Genomic DNA, 15,674 nt, shown 5'->3' on the forward strand with positions numbered 1-15,674 from the left:
CCCCTTGTATGGCTGCTGAAAGATGGGCAGTGATGTGATGTTGCAGGTGGGGTGTAACCCTGCTATATTTTAATTGATATCTAAGGAGCTTCATCCAAGCAAAGAAGGTTGGCTATTTAAATTAATTACATATAAAAATTTGGCAACAAAAGAAGGGGCTTCAAAAAGTCTAGGTAAAGGATAGAAAAAGAGTGGGAACCATTTAACCAATATTTAAGGAAGCAGGTTGAAAAAGCGAATCTTGTAGCAGAATTATGAAGGGTGTAAAAATAAAGAAAAATAAATAAAGTGTGCACAAAAATAAAGGAAGTAAAATCAGCTTATAGGAAAGGCTGGAAGTCACAAGCGGTGGAGGGAGGAGGAGAAAGGGTTAGTATTATATTTATGCTTAAATTATGGTGGAATTTGTGTTTGTTATTGTTTGGGTTTATGTTATTGGTGTATTATGATTTGAATGTCGTAGGTTATGATTTTGTTTTTATGTATTTTTAAAGAAAAAATAAAGCTTTTAAAAAACAACAACAAGATATTGAAGGAGCTTCCGATGCCTTTAACCATGGGATCCTCCTCAGCCTACTACGGTAAGTGAGATGGGTATTAGGGACACAGTTTTACAGTGGTTCTGGCCCTATCTCCAGGTCTGGTTTCAGTTTTCTTTTTCAGCCTCCTGCCAGTTGTCCCTGGTGTGTGTGTGTGTGTGCACATACTGGAAAGTACTCTTGTCATCCACAAGAAGCCTTTGGGAGCAGTGATTAGATTTGGGGGAAGCTGTCAGCATTCTGGTAATACCCAGCTCTTTTTCTGTAACATCTGAATGAGGAGAGGCTGTGCAGCCCTGATGATGGGCAGCTGGATTTGGACCAAAAAACCTGAGTCCAAATTATGGCAAGGGGGAAGTGCTGTGAGTGAGCAGTCCCAAAGTCTGGATTATTGCTGCTTTGGACAGGATCATACTCCTAAAGGTTTGTAGGCTGATAAGACAGCTGTGTGTTTCTGGACCAGGATAGCCTGGCCACTGTTCTCCATGTGGGTAACTGTTAGAATGGATTGCTGCAATGCACTCTGTGAGGTTGACCCAGCAGCTGTAGCTAGTGCAAACTGCAGTTGTTTCAACACTGGCTGCCAATTAGGTACCAGTTCTAAGTGTTTGTACTGGTTTACAAAACCCTATACAGATTGGGATCAGGACACCAAAAAGAATCTCATACCTTATATACCCGTCCAATCACTGCACTCTGCAGGATAGGACCTGCAGACACCATCTCACTAGGAGGTCCACTCCATACCTTGTACAAATCAGGTTTTTATTGTAGCAGCACCTACAATTTGAAATCCTCTCTTGTTGCAGGGGCGTAGCCAGGATCAAAACTAGGGGGGGGGGCCAAGCCATGGTCATTCAGGGGCGGGGCCAAGGCACAGAAGGGGAGGGGCCACAAAGTGGGCGGGGCTAAAGGGCCAACGGGCCTGATGACATTGTGGCGGTGGCAGCAGCAGCCACCTTGTGCTTCTGGGGCTGGTAGCGTTGGCGGCTACCCTGCTTGGCTGGAGAGGATGGGAGGGTCGGGCAGGCGAGAGGGGGTGGCAGGGCGGGCGAGGGCGAGGCAAGGCATGGCCGCAGCCACGACGGCTCCGAGGCGTTGCTGCATATCAGCATAATATTTCAACCATGGTTCAAGCCCCACCTTAGGAAAAAAATCCTGCATTGCAGCGGGTTGGACTAGATGACCCTTGTGGTCCCTTCTGACTACAATTCCATGATTCTATTGATATATTACCATACCATATGCATCGTTCTGCTTTCTTGAATTGTCCTACTCCTAGGCATAGCAGCCAACTCCTAGAGGCCTAGGTGCCTCCCCCCCCCAATTACTGGTAAATACCGTATTTGAAAGAGTCATCCCCCCATGTTGATGGGCTTTCTATGTGGGGCTTATCTGCCCCCCCCCCGTATTTTATTAAGGATGGAAGAGGGAGGGAAGGAAGGAAGAAATAGAGAGAGGGATAACTCATATTTGTGGGTGCCTCTGGGTGACGCTGTGATGCTGGAACTCTGCATGTACAGGAGCCTTGTAAGCAGCTTTCGCTCTGCTTGATTTACAGCAGGCACGTCCAACAGGTAGATTGTGATCTACCAGTAGATCACTGGATGTCTGTGGTAGATCACTGGTAGGTCACTGGCACCCCTAAAAGAAGCTCACCCAAAATTTTCCTCATCCCTCAAAAAAGTTGAACTATGACCTGAAACCCTAAACAAAAATGGGCCTCCCTCCTAAAAGAAGCTCAACAAGTTTGACCTAAACCCCAAAAAACAGGGCTTCCCTTCCTTTAAAAAAAACTCAATAGCTTTGACCTGAACCCCCCAAAAGGGGGTAGATCACCCCCAGTTTTAAACTCTGAGTAGATCAGAGTCTCTTGGGAGGTGGCCACCCCTGATTTACAGTATACAGATGCAGGAGGAGGGGCAGACTAGAACACCAATGCTTTTTATAAACATCACTGTGTCTGTCAAAGCTACAGCCCCCCTTTCTTATTCACTTCTTTTTAGCCTTGCAGAGCCACCTTATTCAAATTGAATCCTCTGAGTCTGCACCCTCATTAAATCGCCAATAGAACTCTTAATGCTCCTGAATGCTCATTAACAACTGCCACTTAAGAACAATAGGGTGAAATGGTCAGCTATCGAATCTTGCCTGGGGATATATGCTCCATTGTCTTAACTGCTTAACTACTGGTAGCCACTTTGCTTTATTTATTTGATGTGTTTTTGTTACTGCTGTGTCCCCCCCCCCCAGCAAGCGGAGACTTAGCTGCTCTTGCTAAAGCAAAGCCCTTTCCACTTCAGTTTTTGGAGGGGAAAAGTGCTGGTTATGGTCTGTAAAATACATTAATTTTTTTGCTTCTAGGGGGGGGGGCAGCTGCCCCCTCCTGCCCCCCTGCCTACGCCCATGTCTTGTTGCTTACCAGGTGAGTAGTGTTGTTGATGCTTGTTGGTCCATATTTTTTCAACAAGCCTTTTCAATGGATAGTTTAATCTTGTTTTTTAAGTACTCATTACAATAAAAAACTTTGTCCCAATACACACAGTGATGTGTTATGTATAAAGGATGCTGTATTTCATATGATGCGAGTGCCCATCAGCTTTTGCCACATCACCCTCCATGAATTCAAAAGAACACTCTGCAGTCCTCAGTGCACTATTCATGATCCTATGTGCTGGGTATTCCCTAGGCAGGTATATCTAAGGAACCCACTACTGTGTGTTGAGTGGCAAAAAGAGATCGCATGCCACTCAGTCTAGTGGAGGATCTAGCTCTCAACTGGTTTATGTTCTCTTCTGGAGTCTGACTAGCGAGTCTTTTAAAAGCATTTTAAATAGATTGTTAACTAGCTGTAAGCAATGTTCCAGTTGTTCTATTGTTTAACAATTCACCAGATCCCAATTCTGTGTCCCAGAATGTTTAATCTGGCAGCATAACAATGACTGTGGGTACAAAATAGATGTTGTGGGACCCTAATTCAATGAACAAGAGATATTATAAAAATTATGCTTAGTAAATTGTGCCCTTAAGGTTTACACAGACAATGAGTATAATGGAGAATCGGAACTGAGCAAGATAGCTCCCTTGAGCTTACCTATTGTGAAGTGTTCATGTTGCCATGAAATAGAGTAGAAAGGGATTAAAAGACTTATTTACAGACATTTTTCAAACTATATAAACAGCTGTGAAAAGCTGGCTCTAAAACCTTGTGTTTGATTGCTGACTATATTGTAAGGAAAATACATGTGTACATGAATGCCAATGCATTTGTTAAACTCAGTTCATTACCATAAAGGAGGGCAGCTTTTGTCCAAAATCTTTTATTTACTATAAAGACAAAACCACCAAAATAGGTACAAATTATACTATAAAATTGGTTCAAAGGGGTAAAAACTTTAATTAAAATATCTTGATATATTTAAAATAACAAAGGATATAATGAAGCCAAATTTTCTTAACCTAGAGATCTTTAAAATTTACTTGCACAGTAAGGTGCTAATAGAAGTTAGCCCTTAAGCCCTGGAAGTCTTAGGAAATCAGTCACATAGCAAATATAATTTCAATGTGAAAGTGAACTTTGGTAGAAGAAAATCTATAGGACACCTGAGGTAGTAGAAACTGGAATAAACAGCAGTAGACGTTATTTACAACTTAGGTACCAAATAACATTAAGAACACAAAAATAATTACACAATACAATTTTCAGTCCAGCTTTGATCCAAATAAAATAAGATTACATCACATCTGCATTAAAAAAAACCCACAATTACCAGCAAGCTGAGGGAAATGCAAACAAACTCAGACAATGCTTTTAGACACCTAGAGGCAGTCTGAATTTGATATGTGGTAGACATGGTGATCTAGAAAGGTAATACTGATTAGCTGAGGTTCATCAGTTTATACAATTGACAATTTTGTCAGAAACTGCATTAATCTGACAACTGATCTTCCAGTACATGAATTGGCAAGAGCGCATCCTTTAAAGCTTGCACAGAATAGACTTGGAAACAATCTGATCAGAGTAAATTCTAAACTGTCAAGAAACAGAAGTCAAATACAAATACAGAGCTACTAAACTTCACATTTCGATTTTTTAACTCTTCAAAGCCTGTCAATCTTCAAAAAGCAAAGGAAGGTAATGTTTTAAGAAAAATGCACATCCACATTTAATGACATTGCTTTTATTTAACGCTAGCATGATCACTGCTGTAAACCTCACTTGTTTTGTTTCCAATCAGCGAGTCGTACATTGTCAATAATGTACAGTACTATAGCTTATTTAGTTTGTCCTGAGTCTTTGAGCATAACCAATTTCTGGTCAATAATTCAACTGGCTTCTGAAGAGTTAAAACTTGAACAGTTATTAAAACAAACTGATTATAAACACAACCAGTATTTTATTTCAAAAAGACTGACCAAAAAGCAAAAGAATAGCTGCCATTTTCCTTCAATAATCCATTCATCAAAATCTAAAAGCCTGCCCTTAAAAACCATCATGAAACAATTAAAAATCTTTGCTAAAAAGTAGTTTTGCACTCCTGTGGAATAATTTTCTCACATTATACTTGTGGGTTATATTTTTCAAGTCCAAGCACATTTTTTTCTGAAAAACTATTTGAAAAAAAAGAGCTTAAGTGATTTTCTTTTCCTTTTTAAAATATTGCCAAATTACATATTTATCAATTGTAACTGTAAACAGATGATGCATGGTAGAAGGAAAACAGCAGGCAAATCCAACAATGGTGGACATGAACACAGTGGTAAATTGAGAGTAAGGCTGGATTTTAATATTTGGCTCCCATCAAAGGGTGACTTAGAATGGAAGCTGGGTAGTGGCAGGCTTGACATAAAACTTTTCTACACAGCTATACCATGAGAATTATTACATGAAAGAAAGGCTCCAAAACAGTTCATTTGACCCTTGGTTACAAATTCTGTTATTGAAAGTAATTGTGCATTTTCCGCTTCCAACTTAAAACACTGACTCAATGGCAGTCTTTTATTCCAGATTTCAAACCAATCCTTATCACAGTCTTTTATAGCAGGTTATCCAGCAATATTTAGCTTGAACCAAGTTCTAGCTGCTATGGGCGTGTTTTTTTTAAAAGAATCACTTATTCCCTGAAGGATAAAATGAAAGTACAGAACTGTAACTTCCAAGGGGAAGTTACAAGGCTAGCAGTAAATGCACATTGAACCAAAATTGCCATGGTCAGTGACTTTTAGGAAGGCAAAATGTGGATTCAAAACTATCAACTGTTTCCCCCCTCCACTTAAACATCAAAATATAATGCACAGACACTGTACCTTCTTAATGATGAGTAACGAAAACAACCTAAACTGGGTTGTAGAGCCCATAACTGCTGATGTTTGCATGATGTGAAATGGAACTGGGATTGCAGTTTTTAAATGGCTCCTGAGCCCCTCAGCTGCTAGTATTGCTGAAAAAGTGCTCCAAAATAAAATTAAAAATTAAAAACCACGTCTTCCACTAAATAATCATGCAGATTTAAAAGAGGAATTGCTTTTCTGTTCACGAAGAGCCAGATCTTTGAGAAAGGCACAGTTTACATATTTCTGCAGTCTGTGAAATGTTGCATACTGAGCTTAGGTAAAGATCTCGATTTGTCAGTCACATACTTAAGTACAGGTCCTCTACTGACCTCAAGTCCTCAAAAATGTATAGTTAAGGCCAGCAGAACAGTTAATACATACTGCCATGCAAAACTGCACAGGAAGACCAGCACTGTTCTAGATTCAGTAGCATCATGTTCAGTGTATCCCCACTTTTACATAACAAACTACCACGTAGTGCGGAAGACAGGGTGTTTCAGCAACTCCCTTGCTGCGGGTCTGTCCTGAGGTTGAAGTTCCAAACACCGAAGCGCCACATCCCGTAAGCCTGGAGAGAGATGTGGTGGGATTGATGGCGCTGTGGTTGCACTGGCAATCTACAATCAGAAGAGAAAACACAGGTTATGTTCAGGATTCCCTTCTCGTTGGAGACCCCTGGATGCAGACTGGAGCAAAACCTCTGCAAGACTCTGAACTGCAGAACATTTGCTTACATTGCATGCAGCCTGGTTAGCATTGCTTACCATGTATTTGCCTTTATCTTTTGCACATTTTGTATTTCCCACCCACAGAACTTTAGGGTTGGAGTTATTCCCCCAAATGGTTGTGTGTGTGTGTGTGTGTGTGTGTGTGTGTGTGTGTGTGTAACTGCTTACTATCTTATTGCACACAGACACAATATCAAAACAACGGTGGCAGAAGAAGCAAAAAAAAAAAAAAAGTGTGGAGCTTAGCACATAATTTGTTACAATATCTGATCTGCAGGATTCCTAGAATAAAGAGTTGTCTTGTTCTATTAGGGCATTTGCCTTTTCAAATTGGTGCAGTAACACTAAACCAACTGATGTAAACAGCTAGCATAAACAAGATTTGCATCTGAAGTTCATCTAGCTTACATTTAAGAGTTCTTATATTGACTGTCCCCAAAGACTTCTCTCAAATCTCTAAATTTTCTTCTTTAATTTCTATAACACTGTTTCCAGTCTATCTAGCTTCTTCATCCTTGTACATAATTTCAATGAATGGTCTTTCCAAAGACTGAAGTTGCTATTGAACAGGGTATGGTACTATTCAGATATGGATGACAGCAATAGGATCACTGGGTAGATCATGCACAGCAGAGTTTAGTAAGTTCTTGCTGAAGTCCCAATCACTGTCTATTTCTGATTCCTTATTTGCAACTCTTAAGTACTGTAATAAAACCCAGTCCTAAACCTATGAAAAATAGAATCCTGAAAAATGTGCCCCTCAAGACAGTCCTTTGGCAGGACCATGCTAATGAATATACTATACTATTCTTATTTAGGGCAAATTTGATAAGATGCACATATTAGAGAACTGTGGGTACTTTTCAAACTAGGATATTTTGAAAAAAGAATACGTACATTGTCATAGAATCATAGAATAATAGAGTTGGAAGAGACCACAAGGGCCATCCAGTCCAACCCCCTGCCAAGCAGGAAACACCTTTTAAAAGAACTTAAACAAGCATTTTTAGCAGCTCTAAATTTGTTTCAATGTTGTCTGCATGGTATAAGTTCCCAGTGGAATTGCTCCCACCTACAGGCTTTGTAGAGAATTCTCTTACTTATCGCCTTACCTTAAATATCAAAGCAAGATGATTGGAATGTTTCTCTGCGTTCCAGGGGGGTTTAGCACAAGCCATTTCTATAATGGCACAACCTATGCTCCACACATCACAGCTCCTACCATACTGCTGGCCTCTTAACACCTGAAGAATAAGAAAGACAAGTTTAATTCCTATAAATCTTCTAGCAGCAGTATAGAAGATATTTTAAGAATCATCCATGGTTAATAAAATGAGAGTTTCAGCAGACATCTCTGTGTGAGATTATGGCAGGACTGACAACTTATTTATTTGATTTCTATACTGCTCTTCATCCAAGGAACAAAGGGAGGTTTACAATATAAAAACAAAATACATACAATAACAACAGCAAAAAAACAATCGCACACGCACAGTTTAAAAGGCCATAATTTTTTTAATTAGTCAAAGGCAAGCATAGGCAAACTTGGCCCTCCAAATGTTTTGGGACTACAACTCCCATCATCCCTAGCTAACAGGACCAGTGGTCAGGGATGATGGGAGTTGTAGTCCCAAAACATCTGGAGGGCCGAGTTTACCTATGCCTGGTCAAAGGCCTGGGAGAAGAGGAATGTTTTTGCCTGGTGCCTGAAGATATGTAACAAAGGTGCCAGGCCCTGAGGAGAGCATTCCACAAGCATGGAGCCACCACAGAAAAGGCTCATTCTTGTGTTGCTAACCCTCGATCACAGGGTCTGGGTCAGTCGATATGGGAAGAGATGGTCTTTGAGATATTGCAGTCCTGAGCTGTTTAAGGCTTTATAGGTCAAAACCAGCAGTTTGATTTGGGCCTGGGAACTAATTGGCAGCCAGTGCAGTTGGGTCATGATTGGTGCTATATGCTTAAATCGTCTTGCCCCAGTGAGCAACCTGGCCGCTGAATTCTGCACCGGCAAAGTTTCTGAACCATCTTCAGAGGCAGTCCCATGTACTGCAGTAATCTAACCTAATCCAACCTGTTCTGCACAACATCCAGGTAGAAATATAACTAGATACAGTGACAGAGAGCAATAACTAAGAGCAGTAACAAGATACAGACCCAAGGAGCAATTTTCCATGTTTCAGACCACTGGCTCAAATTTGCTACATTCTTGTTCAAGGGGGAGGGAAAAGGGGGATGTGGGCTGGAGTGTTTCTGGGGTTGCTGCTGGCAGCAAACTCTTTTCTTAGTTTAAACTCACTGCTTCAGAGAGCCTGTCCTACTCAAGAGGTTCAAAATAAGGTGGTGGCAGATACGAAGATAGCATGGCATGGTTTGGTGCAGACAACCTTGATCAAATTGGCTTGGTTCAAATACCATCGTTCTTGTTATAGTCACATGTTTTGCCAATCCAAGTAGTGGAGCAAGGGAGTGTATAATCTTTTAAAAGGCAAGTAGGGCAAAACTACACTGCTTTCTCTTGTCTCCATTGCACAGCATGCCTCTTTAGGTCTTGCAGCTGAGCAAGCGCATAGGCCAGTGATGGGTAGTATTGAACAGTTGGGAGGGCCACAGGTTCCCCCTCTTAAGATAATAATCAAGCAGTTCATCTTTTCCCAAAGTTGCCCCACTGAATTCTTACCTCGGGTGCCATAAATGCAATGGTCCCCAACAACTGTCCTTGAAACTCTCCAGCACCAGTTCCTTTAGATGCCAACCTAGCTGCAGCTCCAAAATCCGCAATTCTTAACCTATGGCCTGTGCTGTCAATTAACAAGTTGGCACCTGTGAACATAATAAGAAATTAATTTAGTTGCTGCTGTGAGTGGGTCTATGTGAAGGAGACACGACAGGCTTGGGTGCGCACACATGGTAGAAACAAAAGTTACTATCGATCAGTATACCAAAGATTTCGGTATTTTCCTTCAGTGTACACAAATAGCCTCCATTCAAAATTAGACAATGCCATATAACCAAAAACTTCAGCCTTTCTCCAAAAGTGACTTTCTCCCACCAAAAATTGAAAAAAAACCTGAAAGATTTCTGCCTCTGTAAACCAAACTCTGTTTTTTTTCCTTATTGGAAGAGAAACGGGAGCAATATTTATCAACAGAAGGTCTTGCAATATTGCTGTAGCACGTTACATTTGAGTGTGGGTTTGGGTGTTCACCAAAATACATTTTTATCCTGCTTGCAAACGGTTTAGACATAAGTGAGAACCAAAACCACTGAATAGACGATATCATCATCATCATCATCATTTCTTCTATTGATGTTTAATGTTTTCAGAACACAAAGAATATAAAGGCAAATCTTATGCTTGAAGAACCTAAAGGACAGGATCCCCCAAATACAATTTTTTAAAAATAAAACCCTTCATGTACCCATTCCCCCAACTAGACACGTTAGCATTACATGTGTTCAATCATAAATCTATTCTATCTTGTCGTTGCATTAATCTCTGGATTTTTAACAGAAAAATCTGCACAGAGATTTATATTTAAATATGTATATATGTTCCAATACTGTATGTTTAAAAGTGCTTTTTAATAATTAAGGTATGGCTTTTGAGAGTTGAGAACTGCATCACAAAATCTGGAGAAGTGCGAAATCCAAAGGTAACAGAATTCTTGGTGCTCTTGAAGGAAACTTTATTTTCTAGATCAGTTTTCCATTTCAATCAGGGTTTAGGCCCATTTGGGCACAGAAACTGATTTGGTCACCCTGTATGATAACCTGTGTCAGGACAGGGAAAATGTGTCCTCCTTAATTCTCAACAGCTCAGTGGCTTTCGATGCCATCAACCCAGACCTGCGATCATCGTTCTTCATGTGCCTCTCCTACAAGAGGTCAGGAGGGTGGCAACACAAGAACATGTCTTTTCTGCAGCTGTTCCCTGTTTGTGGAATGCTCTCCCCAGGGAGGCTTGCCTGATGCCTTCATTATATGCCTTTAGGCATCAGGTGAAAATGTTCCTCTCCATTGGCTGAATAACATCCTACTTCCTTGTTGTTAGTGGGGTATTGGTTTGGTTTGTTTCTGTTTTTTGTCTCTTTATATTTTGTTGGAAGCTGTTCAGAGTGGTTGGGACAACCTAGTCAGATGGGCAGGGTATAAGAAATAAATTATTACTCTAGATTATTATTATGTATTATGCATTTTTTTGCTGTGAACTGCCCTGTGATCTTCAGATGCAGGGTGGTATACAAATTTAATAAATAAACAATTACAGGTTATAATAACTATTGTAGCACTATTCTTACCTTTGACATCTCTGTGAATTATCTGATTCTCATGAAGGTAGGCAAGGCCACGAAGCAACTGTTCTGTGTAGTTTGCAATCACAGAATCTTTGAAGGCTCCATATTTACTTAACAAATGAGCAACAGATCCCCCTGGAAGATGAGAGTTAACATTTTTAGTCACTAGTACGCTGCTCATGAAAACAATCTGGATTTTACTGCCATTGAAATAGTTTCAAAATTGGGTATACCAATGCAGACAAGTGAAATAGTTTTAAGCTCAACTTTCTGAATTTACTTTTGGGGTCCTAGTTGTTTAGAGTTCCCTTTATCAGAAAGAGTGGCACGTACACGAATCATAGTATTGTATCATTTACATCCCACAATTTGGATAAAGCTAATTTCAATTTAAAGAGATGGCAAAAGGGACAAACTTACAAATTTAGAGGCAGGTGGAGAGAGATGAATATAGTTTGGGGGCACATTACCTGCCATCCATTCTATAAAGAGATTGTAGTTGCTCTTCTCACATGTAGCACCCATCATTCGAATTATATTAGGGTGATTTAGATGACCCATCATTCTTATCTCTTCCCGCAGAGCTTCTACCACCTCTTCCTGCTCAGATGATGTATTCCTGACATATGTCACCTGCATCACACAAAGCCAGGTCAAATTCTGCTTCAACAATAGAGAATCTTATTGACATTATTGTACCTGAAGCTGCACACAGTGTTGAACACCTTCAAGAAAGAGGTTCAACATAGACTATCTGATTCTACCCACTATATAAAACCTCTGTTTTTGTTCTCTTGCTTTCTTCTTTCCCTTAAGCAACCACAGGCAGCCACTTCACATGTGGAGATATATGGATTTTAGAGAAATGTATAAACTATGGCATGAGAAGTGCAGTAAGAAAGATAAACACTCTTGCTGAACATGTATGTTTCCCACCTTCCTAAAGATTCTTCCCATGCAGGGGGGGGGCTTAGTGTGTGCAACTGCCTAGAATAAAAGCAGTTTTCATTATCACTTCCTCCAATAGTCCAAGTCCTTTCCTATCTTAAGGCATTAAGTGGGGCAGAATTTGTGTAAAAGAAACCAGTGCCAAAAGTTTCAGAACTAACATAACTGAGGACAAATCTTTCTGGACCTCTGCACTACCTTGATTTTCTTTTCCGAATATTAATATTAAGTTAATGCTGACAAAACTTTCACATCACAACAGAGGAACATTTACCTGTTTCACTGCCATTAACGTCCCAGTTCCAACATCCTGAGCTTGATAACATGAAGAAAAGGCACCAAGGCCAATTTGTTGACCTTTAAGCCATTCTATATCTTCCCTGTAATGGTGCTTTGCTTTGGTATGCCCAGGCAGCGTCTCTGGTGTCTGCAAATTAAACAAATAGCTATGAACCCGTTAACACCCAGTGTTATCCAAGAAAAGGATAATTTTTTTAAAAAGACACACATCCTAATAATTTCAAAACACAACGATTGCATCCAAGTTTCTTCAGGACCATGGGGTGCACAAATTCAGTACCTGTATATAGGGTTTTGTTCGAATTCTAAAAACTAACCAGTCCTAATGTTTCACTTTCAAACTACTTGCTTAATAAACTCTTACATTTGGAAATATCACCACAAGATATTTCTTACTGCAAAGACAAAAAAGTAACACACAAAAACAAATGGAGAGGGTAGGATAGTCTAAGAAACCTCTAGAGAACCACTGAAGAAACAATACTCTCCCAGTAACAGATAATGAATAAAATTGCAAACTATGTACCAGCAAGTAGATGATCTCTGCACAGTTTAGAATTGCTGTTATATGTATGTTTGTTTTTTATTTCTTCAACATTTGTAGTGTTTGGTATGCATCACAGGGGGTTTCCCTTGATAAAACATTTGTACCTTGCTGAAAGGTGGAGGTTATTATGGAAGGCTAGAGGACACGCCAGTTGGGAAGCAAGACAATTAACTTTATTGCCCCTCACCAAAAAGAACATAATAGAAAAAGAAATCTTCTCAACTCCAAGTGTCACCTAAATCTAATGACTAAACTATGTAAGTGACAGTATCCACACAGAGATCACTAAATTAGCACAGAGTAAACACCGATTTCCTGTCTTAAAGCAATCTAATTCCACAGAGTGCAGTGGGAGTAGGAATGCAGACCTCAAGGCTTAGCATGCCTGTATTTCACCTCTGGGCAAGATAATGCCCACCAGACAGATTTCAGTCCTACTTCTATTTTGCATTTTGTATATTCAGTTGTGATTTCATGCATGATCAATTTGAGCTCAAAGAGCACTCTTCCTTTCATTGCTACTCTAATGTCTTCTTTCAGCGCTAAGTGATAATTCAGTTATTACAACCCCCTCCCCTCCCCCTAAACATTCATTTAGGCTTGATGGTATCAGTAAACCCTACCCATCACATGCAAACAACATATTATTCCCTATACTTATTTCCCCCAGTTCTAATATATAAACAAATGAAGTGACGTGCCTTAGAGTTTGGTATGTAGCTTCAATTTACTATTTGTATGGACAGGACACAGAACCCAGTTATAGTCGAAGTCCAAAGTATACCCATCCCCCCCCAGGTGAACTGAATGAAGAAATAAGTGACATGTATAGCCACCCAAATACGGTTGAGTTTTCCTTGAACCATTATGGTTTCATTTCAGAAGTGTTGCTCAGCTGATGGCAAAGCTTTTGTCAGTGGAATGGGAAAGGAAGCCATTTTCAGCTACCTACCCCCCCCCCCCGGCAGCCCCGTACATTTGGTTGAGAGGGCCCTCCTGCTTCTGGAGCAGGTTCAGCGGGCAATGGCTGAAAATGGCTTCCCTCCCCCCATCGGATGAATGGCATGGTTTGGATGCAACCCACTGTGTCTTAAACTGTTTTTCCTTTGGCTTTCCAAATCAAACACAAGACATGCATTTTACAACAGTAAATACACATAGACTAAGAAAGTACAAAAGCCAGTGTACTCACATCCTGCTGAATGATTATGATATCTTCACCATTTTCAACCTGCAATTGAGGAACTATTGGAAGGGCATCCTGAGATGCTGACATTGCCATGGCAATAGCTAAAGCTTCCTCTTCTTCAGCTTCCATCTTCTCCTTGCATTTCTGATTATGGTTCACATCATCTTTGTATGTGTTGTCATTTTCCGCGCGTTCAGGAGACAGAACCGCCACTTCAGATTTGAACGTGACTGTTCCATCACTCGCTGGCATCGAAGCCTCAAGTAAGTCCTCCATACTGGAATTGAGTTCTGTATTAATATCCAGCTGGCTACGTTTTTCTTCCACAGGGGTGAAAACAGTCTCTTCACTTGGTATGACTGCACTATTATTGCTGCTACTACTACTACTATTGCTATCACACTGTGATATATCATTTAAATTAAGTGTCATGCTGTTTTTGGAGGCTTCCCCCTGCTTGTTCATTTCACAAGGAGTAGGTCGAGATGGCTTTGGCCGGTGTATATGACTGAATGGCAAAGGCCGGGCCTGTGTAAAGACAGGAGACAGTTTTTCTGATTCTTTATGTTCAGCACAGTTTCTTTGAATCTGGAGAGAAAGCTTCCGTTGCGTTTGAGGAGAAGCAGAGGGCATTTTGCAGGGAACAAATCCCTGAGGTCTGAGTTTAGAAACATCAACGCCTGCGGGTACGGATGGCGTAGTGGGGGACGACAAAGTTGGGAATACAGATTTGGAATGACAGGATGAGAGAGAAGAGTTCAAGCACTGGCCATGGGGTCTGCCTTTTGTTTGAACGGCTGGTTTTGGTTGCTCCATTGTTCCTGAAGAAACAGAAAGTCCCAGAGACATACCAGCCACCACGTCAGAAATGTCCTCAGGACTGGCACTTGGTTTTTTGTCACCCACACCTTTCCCACTTTTCCCTGATAACTGGATCGTGTGATTTGGAGTATTGCTCTCTGTGGACTCTGGAGAGTTATCAGGAACTGGTGGCTGTGCAAATTCACGCCTGCATTCGCCGGAATGCATCTCCTCCATACCTAGCTGGATGGCTTCTGCAATTTCCATTTCATCTGCTATAGCCATCAACCGCCGGCGCATCCTTGTGTAATGTGTTGAGCTCGTCATACTCAACATTTCCAACAGTTTAACAAACACGTGCGGTACTCTTGCAACCATTCTGGCAGCACTTAAAAATACCCTCCGTGACAATTTGCCAACCATTGAGTGGGAGTTGTCAATTGACTGCAGAGCAAAGTTCAACAGCGACAGCAGCTTTTTGTACCTAAAAGTAAACACAAAGCACAGTTAAGGTCTCTGCGGCAAAAGAAAAGAAAGGAAAAGAAAGGAAAGGAAAGAAAAGAAAAGAGTGTACTAAACATTTAAAGCAGCAAGTCAATTACAGTATAGTTAACAAAAAGTGTTTTTTATGTAAAGAAATTATTTTCTAAACTCAATATTTTCTAAAGTAGTACCTGTCCACAACAGTGTCTGCCTGTAAAATATCCTCACTGACAATGTGGGGATAAAATTCACCAGGAAACTCCAACAACAGTCTATCTATGAGACAAAGGCGCCCAAGCAGTGCTTGCCAATTGTTTGGTTCAGGCTGTGTTCCAAGGATGCAATTTAAGACGAAATCAATACCACCAATTCCAATGGACCCTACAAAAGAAAAAGAATTAAACAGAATTAAAGATATACCACCAAGATATATTATTTTATGTGAAGTTTTTGTGAAGTTACCGGTATGAGAAGATCTTCCCCTTTTCAGCCAAGTTACTTTTGGGG

At 40.5% G+C, this 15,674-nt stretch overlaps 1 protein-coding gene across 2 annotated transcripts in view; it reads right to left on the bottom strand.

Moving 5' to 3' along the window:
• Positions 1-3,843: 3,843 nt before the first annotated feature.
• The window catches only part of MAP3K1 (mitogen-activated protein kinase kinase kinase 1), a 65,837-nt gene continuing 54,006 nt past the window's right edge, over positions 3,844-15,674 (bottom strand). For both annotated transcript variants that reach the window (XM_060280287.2, XM_060280286.2), the window contains exons 13-20: positions 15,359-15,548; positions 13,887-15,168; positions 12,122-12,274; positions 11,370-11,532; positions 10,903-11,034; positions 9,282-9,424; positions 7,714-7,845; positions 3,844-6,490 (exon numbers count right to left, since the gene is read on the bottom strand). In XM_060280287.2, the coding sequence (XP_060136270.2) occupies positions 6,341-6,490; positions 7,714-7,845; positions 9,282-9,424; positions 10,903-11,034; positions 11,370-11,532; positions 12,122-12,274; positions 13,887-15,168; positions 15,359-15,548 (2,345 nt within the window). In that variant the 3' untranslated portion in view covers positions 3,844-6,340. The remainder of the gene's footprint in view (positions 6,491-7,713; positions 7,846-9,281; positions 9,425-10,902; positions 11,035-11,369; positions 11,533-12,121; positions 12,275-13,886; positions 15,169-15,358; positions 15,549-15,674) is intronic.

This window comes from Zootoca vivipara, chromosome 10 (assembly GCF_965207765.1).
Source record: "Zootoca vivipara chromosome 10, rZooViv2.hap1.1, whole genome shotgun sequence".
Lineage (NCBI taxonomy): Eukaryota > Metazoa > Chordata > Lepidosauria > Squamata > Lacertidae > Zootoca > Zootoca vivipara.